The sequence below is a fragment of the Dermacentor albipictus genome, chromosome 1 (genome assembly GCF_038994185.2).
Source record: "Dermacentor albipictus isolate Rhodes 1998 colony chromosome 1, USDA_Dalb.pri_finalv2, whole genome shotgun sequence".
Lineage (NCBI taxonomy): Eukaryota > Metazoa > Arthropoda > Arachnida > Ixodida > Ixodidae > Dermacentor > Dermacentor albipictus.
The window spans coordinates 446,158,140-446,165,842 of NC_091821.1; the positions used below are offsets into that span (position 1 = coordinate 446,158,140).

The following is a 7,703-nucleotide window of genomic DNA, read 5'->3' on the forward strand; positions in this document are numbered from 1 at the left end:
CCTTGGAACTAATTCTCAAGGTGACACCAGCTCAGAGGTGTTCGCTTTGTATGTGTGTGATGAAATGCATTGGCGCTCAAAGTCATTTTGCGATGAAAGGTTTTAAGAGAAATTTCTCGGCAGTGGTTTCTTGGCAGGAAGTCACTGTTGCGGAACAGCAGGGCAGTCTTTACCGCTAATTTGACGGTTCATTTCTGAAACCAGTACCATACTCAGAATATTGTCCTAGCCAATATTTTTTGCAAATTCACTGCTTAGAATTCCTAAATTACAATATATGCCACGAAATATTGAGTAAAAATAATTATTTAGCTTTGAATTAGTAGCGTTATGTATATTGATGCAGGGTGCTGGTTGGTATACGCCCATAATTAGGTTGTAGTGAGCATTGCAATGGCAAAACGATGACGGGGAAGGGAAGAAGGACGTGAACGGACGAAGGGCAAACAGCTAACTCTTTATTTTTGCTGGAGAACGCGTCGATATGCAAAGGAAAAAAAGGGGCGTGGCAAGGAGGGACAGACTTTTATATGAAAGTGCTTTTTAACAAATATAAAGAGTTGGTAGTTCGTGCTTCGTCCTTCCGCGTCCTTCTTGTCTTCCTCGTCATCGTTTTGCCAGTGCATAACTCAGTGCAACGTAATCAAGAATTCAGTTAGTCAGTCATGGACAGTACTTTATTGTGGAGGGCATGTCCACTCCTTAGTATAATTCAGTTGAAAGACTTGAATTGTCTAGCTGGCAATGGCAATTCCTAAAATATTAGTGCAACTTCAGTACTATGCTTGATTAGGTCTAGCCTAATAGTGAGATACATGTAACGCATAATAATTTTTTTGTACACAACATGTTGGGCTTTATTTTCTCCCTCGTCAAATAGAACGGAAGCAAAAATAAAAGATACATGTTTATTGTTCAACAACGAAAAAGATTTCAATAGATAAATTATTTTCATTGATTATCAATATCACACTATGACCTTAGTCTTTGCTGTCCTAAGGAAATGCCTTTCAAAGCTGTCGGTTCTTCTTCTGCCGCCGCTGCAAACTTGACATTCTTCATCCGAGAGCGCCAGCTGCGGCACCGACCACCTTGTTTACAGCGACCACCTTCGCAGCGTCGACAAGGGCCTTCTTCGCCTTCTTCCTCCACTTCTTCAACTTCTTTCCGAGTCCATACTCGACCACGGCATCACTGTCGTCTTCCGCGTCGTCCTCGTCCTCTGGGTTGTCCAGTGCTTCGGTTTCGTACACAGTCTCGTCCACTATTTTCTCGCGACCCTGTGGCAACTCTGGCTCTAACCCCTTGCTATTTTCAATCCATCTGTCCACTGATTCGCCAAGCAGGATGACAGAAGCCTGGAGCTTTTTGTCTGTGGAAGATATGACGTGAAACTAGTGGTTACACATTTGCTGGAAATTTTCGCAAGACGTTCTATAACCTAAAGAGCCAGCGTGTCATACACAACGCTTGGAGACTGGAGGAAAAGATCAACACTCACCTAACCATGCACAAGAGAAAACTAAATTTCTTAAACAAGGCGACCAATCGATTGCGTCTTTTGTATCTCTGCTGTAAAATGTAAGATATCTAAAATCGATTTCATTTATGACAAACGTTGCCGCATCTTCTCGCAAAACAGGATAAAGGAACATAGCAGTGCACATTTATTAGACTAATTTCTTTGCTACACCATGTTACTATATGATTGTATTGCCCAAAAGATTATTACATATCCGCTACTGCGATTCAGTCAGTGTAGATTTCATTAAATAAACAGTTTTTTTTTTCGTTACGTTCCCCGCCTTACGAGCAACGAAAAAAACCCTAATTGTCGTAGTCTAATCTTTCTTGAATAATGACAGAATTGACTGCCTGGTTTTTGATACTTGAGTACATCTTTCTGCTATGTAAATTTTGCGGGAAACCCGAAACAATTACGTCCGCATTAAAAAGATCGTAAGTATGACATTTTCAAGATAAAGATATGCACAGTACCTTGCTCGGTTTGCTGAAGTGCATGCTCACTTTCCGGGGACTCACTGAAAAGAAAAATAAACAAAAATATTTTCTCCCACCTTTTGTAATGAAATAAAGGAAAGAAGCTGTGTGCCATTCGAAATGAAATGCTTGTAAATTTGCAGAAAGTTTCACCGAATCCAAAATTTGAACGGATGACCAAGCAGGATTCCTGTACACTTACAGTGTGGCTGCACCTGCAAAGGGGCAAAGAAAGTAACAGCTGTAATGCTTTTGCTTTAAAATCACGAAAGATCACATTTTATTTAATTAATCTCTAGATAATCGGCGATTTCACCACTACATTTAAACGAAAGACTTGGCGATCTCATCAGTTGTCAAGGTATTGTGTTTGCTAAGACCATACGTCGGCATGACAGCCATCCTTACGACGAGGCTGGGAATTTTGCGAAATAACTGAATTGCAAGTCTTAAAACTTCGCAAGCCACCGCTAGGCAGCGTAATGTGCGTGCCGGTGTGAGCTGGGCAATCCGCGAACGTCTTCAGGGACTGATCACGTGTATGACGGAGTCGGAATGCCAGTGCTAACGCAGCCCAGGCATTACAATTCCATTGTCCTGAAACACGCGCCCTTCATTGTCTTAGCAATGTCATGCTTTTTGCTGAGTTTATGATTTCCAAACTCATCTCTAGTACTTCATTTCCCTCCTGCCGGCAACTCAAATGCTCACGTCATCAACAACACTATCCACTACTTTACACTATAAGCAACACCTTCTACTGACTTCTTGCTTAGATGAAAGTACGAAATGTCACGGAGAAGCCGTGTCTCACTAATGGGGCTGTGGCGTTCGTACTGTGGAAGCAAGTGACAGCCACACTATCGAACGAATTACGCTTCATTATGAGTATCATGACAATGACCTAATTTCTCATAATTTCTCAAACCTGAAATTGGGAGAGTAGGCATATAGGTTCGCGGGCATCACCTAATTTACTTGTGATATACATGTCGTGGTGGCCTAGTGGCTTAGCCATTGCACGGCTAAGCCCGAAGACACACGATCGAATCACGGCCGGAGCGTCCGCATTTAGAAGGAAAGCGTCCATATTGCGCGCATTTCTTGCATGGTAACGAACCCAATGTGGTCAATGTATTCCTGTGTCTTTCAATACAGTGTATCTCATGCTCATATGTGGCTCTGGCCCGTAAAGGTGCAGAACATAACTTTTATTGGTGACATACGCTGTCATGTCTTTCGTGCAAATTATGTTCTGGTAAATTTTAGCCGGCTAGTCATATGCGTCGCACTGCGTAAAAAAAGAGGTTTGCGTGAATATTACTTGCTAGAAGTTCATTTCACACTTTTCTTAGTATGAAGCATGCACCCTCATTCGACGTTTTGGGCGTATTTGCAAAAGCGTGTGAAAGCTGCCTGTCTTTTATGCTACACAGGTGTTATATAAGCCAAAGAACTTGATTCTTTCGGTTTATTTTCTACCCGTAAGATGGTCAGTCCACATGATGTCTGCCGTAACCAACATAATTTACCTCTATCGCAGATGTATTTGGCCCTTCAGCAGTTTTCGTTCGAATTGAGATATGCTTTGGAGTGTTTTCAATCCCATAAAAATTCAAATGCAATATACGGATTTCTACTCACATGCTGCTGCTAAAAGTCCTAAGCACACGATGATTCCGAATGTCTTCATCGCGAAATCGCTGTCTGTCGGAAGAAAACAAAGAACACATTCACGTTCCAGCACTGCTCAATTGTAGACTACAATAAAGCTAGCTTTTTTTTTTTTGTTCCCAGACAGAATGTGTGCCGGGTTCAAAGGTAGGGCGCGCCTTTTCAGTACAAAGGAGAAAGCTATTTTGTTATGACATAAACATTTCTCGCTATTTTGTGAAATCTGGCGCTTTGGTTTGCTAAACTAGCCCAGTGATGGACACACCCTGCCACAGAAGCCAATTCGAAGGCGAAAGAGATTTCCCTTTTCACAAGCGCTTCGGTGTATCGATCCATGTTGTTAGTCCACCTTGCAGGACAAGGCTGTCTCGAAGGTGCTGATGGCCCCCCACCTAAAGCTCCATACTCGCGTTCATGTAGAGCCAGAAATGCTACGAAAGCTATAGATATTTATCTGCCTACTTTCATTCGCGACCAAAAACAGCATGTTACATTGAAAAGTAAATATAGATATGCATCAAGTAAATCAATATAAAAGTAACTCTCTCACCTTTATGTCACAAAAATATAATGATTCTTTTCCCTACGATATTTTGCTCATCTGAACCTCTTCTGCAACCAAAGTAAGGAGTGGCAAGTGTTTGGGACCAGTGACCACAAAAACCACCTTGCGCTGGTGCCCAAACAACAAAACACATTGCATAGTGGTCGCAAGAATCTCCATATACCTTTACCTTGACGTAACGTTTACAACCACGTTTTTGCAGTTGTAATGCATGAAGCAGTTCCATACAAAGAGCCCCCCTTCCCACCCTCCCCCTCCCCCGTCTCCCCCTGCACAGATCGTCAAGCGAAACGAAACTCGTTCAGACTCACAAATTATCTATTTCTTGCTTGAGGCTCAAAAGATTTAAGTATATTCCTGCGCTGTCGCATGCAGTAGCATCTACTCAGTCGGTTATCTCAAATTGAGGCTCACTAATGTATGTATATATATATATATATATATATATATATATATATATATATATATATATATATATATATATATATATATATATATATATATATATATATTAGGCCAGGCTACTCTTCTCCAGACTTTCAAGACTCACTCAGACACCTATGCTCTTGGACTCGCACTCGATTTCCCTCAGATACACGAAATTACAAGCAGTTTCACTAAAGGCGTGATGAGCTCGGCGTCAGGTTTCATTTAACAACATGGAATACCTCACTTAATCCCCTAATTCGAACTCAGCGTTATCTAACTCATCTGAAACACCAGCTAAAAAAGAGTCCCTCATTCACAGCAAGATCAGAGCTTGCTTGAAAGTAGCGTTCACACTCATGTGTACTGACATGAACTGCCACGCACTCTTTTGCGCCCGTTTATGCTTACATTCACACGTACTCATTCACGCTTCTGATAACGTCCACTTACATTTACTGATGTTCACTCGTATACAAACTCACGTCCATGTATCCGGAATACACCCAATCAAGTAAATATGTATGAATGTCAACACTGACTCACGCTCACACACTGGTGGATTCACACCATCCAGCAGCTATGCATGGCTCCTCACACTTAAACCTACATATTCAATGTGAACCTCAATCATACCCACTCCCCATGTGTGCTTACGTGCATGTCAGTCTGAGTGGGTGTAAATAATTACGGCCGTTTCTGTACTTATGAGCCTATGTGAGTTGCTGTTTATTCGAGTCTTGGACACCCAATATTCTTTAGCCAGCTTGTATTAAACGCATGAGTTCATGCTTTCCGTGTAAGAGAGACTTACGTCCTTCGCTAAACTTACGTCCTTCGCAATAAATTTTATCCATTCGATCCAGTAAGTTGTGCGAGGACACGAGAACAAAAGGTGTATACTCCCTGAATCAAAGTATGAAGACGTAAACTATAAGGTGATCAATGGTGTTACCATGTTCTTGTTAAGTGTACAGAGGTACTAAACTAATGTGTATTGCGTGCGTTTCATCGTCTCCTGTGTGCGAGTCTTTCCGAGTGCACTTCGCCAGCAAGCAGCACTCATCCCTTTCACTTATCTGTATTATACGCCAATGTTGTCTTCGTTAGAAAGGTTAGCAAAACGAGAATAACAAACGGCAGTGCTCGCTTACCACGCGAGTGCGAACTGTCTCCTCCAGCGTACACAACCACACAAGCATAACACTTACTATGGCTGTAATGTTTGGCACCGGCTACGTTAGTTGTATTTAATGAGTTCCAAAACCCAAAACTGTTCGGTTCTGGTTCAACATAATTTAAATACGCTTCGACTCAGCGCAAGTAGTGAATAAGAATAATGGTAATATCAACAGGACCTGATTGACGAGATATTGCAAAATGAACAGGCGGAGTGGAACCTAACATGATTTTCTAGGGGATATTTACAAAGCTATCGCTTACAAAGTTCGCATCCAACTTTGATTTTGTTCGAATTCTCTTTGTGAGCGCTCCGTCAGAATTGTTTACTGAATTTTTGCTCAGCCAGGCTTACGCGGACTCAAGACTAACCAAAGTTGCACTAATTCGGTCTCACTCAGAGTCTAGCCTGAGTCTGAGCCTGACTGGGTCGATTTATAGGTGACCCCAAGTTTACCCAAGTGGTATGTACACACAAGTTCAAGCCAGACCAATTCGGAGGGCCCACATGTCAGTCTTTTTTATAGTAATAGGTAAATATGGATACCTATACCGAAGAGGTGCCAGTGTAAATCAAACGCACTGTTAAATGCGCTCAGCGAGACTTCCATGAACAGGCGACATGGGTACCTTCGGAAGCGTTGCCTGTTATGTAAAATATAGAGTATAGAGACTAATGATGCCGCCAGAACATTGATAATGAATGATTGTTTTAGGTTCCCTAGCCTATAGCAACGTAACAAAATCACAAAAAAACTTTCTTTAAGAACACATATTACGCTAATAAAACTGTGGGTATTTCACTGATATTTACCTTTGTCGGAGTGAAGCAGGAATACGTGCAGTTGTCTGGTCGCAGGACACTGAGAAAACAATCCCTGCGGCGCTTATTTATACGAAGCAAAGCGGACGTCCGATCCTGATATTTTCTCGTGCCAGATGCAGACGTTGAAGGTTTATCAGTCATAATGATTAATGCGGAAAGTACAGAAAAGCTGGGGCGTCGCTCAGCGGCGTGAGATAACGTCAAGGTCATGATACAAATTCTACGCGTGCGCCTTTGTGTGCGGACTCAGTACCGTGAGAAAAACAACCGCGACAGTATGACGTCGGCTTCGCCGACAACAATTGATCACCGTGTACAAAGTCTGACCAGGAGCACATTTTTGCATAGATAAGGTCTGAGCAGCAGAGTTGGTGCCACAGGCTGTTGCGAATAATAAATGATACCGTTGATTATATTTGCAATGTGCTTTGGCAGCAATAATGTGGTATTCAGACGTGCACGACATTTCGTAATGCGAGAGTATACCTGAATGAAGCTGTCTTGCTTGATCATAGGTTAGAAGAAAACTTATAAACGAATCTGTTTCTACACTACGCGAGCCTGTCTTGCAGTGATGTTTACTAACGAAACTCGGTACCTGTCGCGACGCTTCTTTTCCAACACGAAGTCAGTGCAAGCAACGCTTTCTGAGAAAACAGGAAATTATAGAGAGATGAATTGAAAGGTGATGCCTTTTGAATAGCTCGCAAAGGATACAAGCTTTCTAAAACAACAAATTCCTGAAAGGCATTGTACACGTCTCCAAGAATGAAAATAGCAGTACTGAACAGTTTTTCTCTGCGAATGAAAATTTTCATGGAATGTTTTATATTTGAGACCTATTACAATCTCCTTTATTCTTCAACACAGTTTGACGGGAGCATAACGCACCAACGTCCAATTCGTGTGACATGACGTTTGTAGGGAGATAAGCCACGCGCTATGTTCAAATGCATGCGCTGGTCCTCTATTTCGCTAGGCTCCCTAATTCCAAAATTCAGCTGCGGTGATGACATTCGTCTCGGCACAATA

General features: G+C 42.0%; 1 protein-coding gene across 2 annotated transcripts; it reads right to left on the reverse strand.

The window, feature by feature from the left end:
- Nucleotides 1–894: 894 nt before the first annotated feature.
- LOC135903076 (uncharacterized) lies at nucleotides 895–6,792 on the reverse strand. 2 transcript variants are annotated; one of them, XR_010564705.1, is made up of 5 exons: nucleotides 6,660–6,792; nucleotides 3,646–3,708; nucleotides 2,155–2,216; nucleotides 1,999–2,042; nucleotides 895–1,372 (listed from the first exon to the last, which is right to left on the reverse strand). XR_010564705.1 is itself a non-coding variant. In XM_065433443.2 (5 exons), the coding sequence occupies exons 2-5, from the start codon at nucleotides 3,692–3,694 to the stop codon at nucleotides 1,059–1,061; spliced, it is 420 nt and encodes a 139-aa protein (XP_065289515.1). In that variant the 5' UTR covers nucleotides 3,695–3,708; nucleotides 6,660–6,758; the 3' UTR covers nucleotides 895–1,058. The 2 variants fall into 2 exon arrangements, 1 of the variants encoding a protein (XP_065289515.1); XM_065433443.2 differs by having other exon boundaries at nucleotides 2,204–2,216; nucleotides 6,660–6,758.
- Between the last annotated feature and the right edge of the window lie 911 nt (nucleotides 6,793–7,703).

Coding starts and splice junctions, on each gene's coding strand:
- LOC135903076 (XM_065433443.2), bottom strand. CDS start 3,694: ATGAAGACATTCGGAATCATCGTGTGCTTAGGACTTTTAGCAGCAGCA. Junction 1,373..1,998: donor ACTTCAGCAAACCGAGCAAG/GTACTGTGCATA, acceptor TATCTTCCACAG/ACAAAAAGCTCCAGGCTTCT.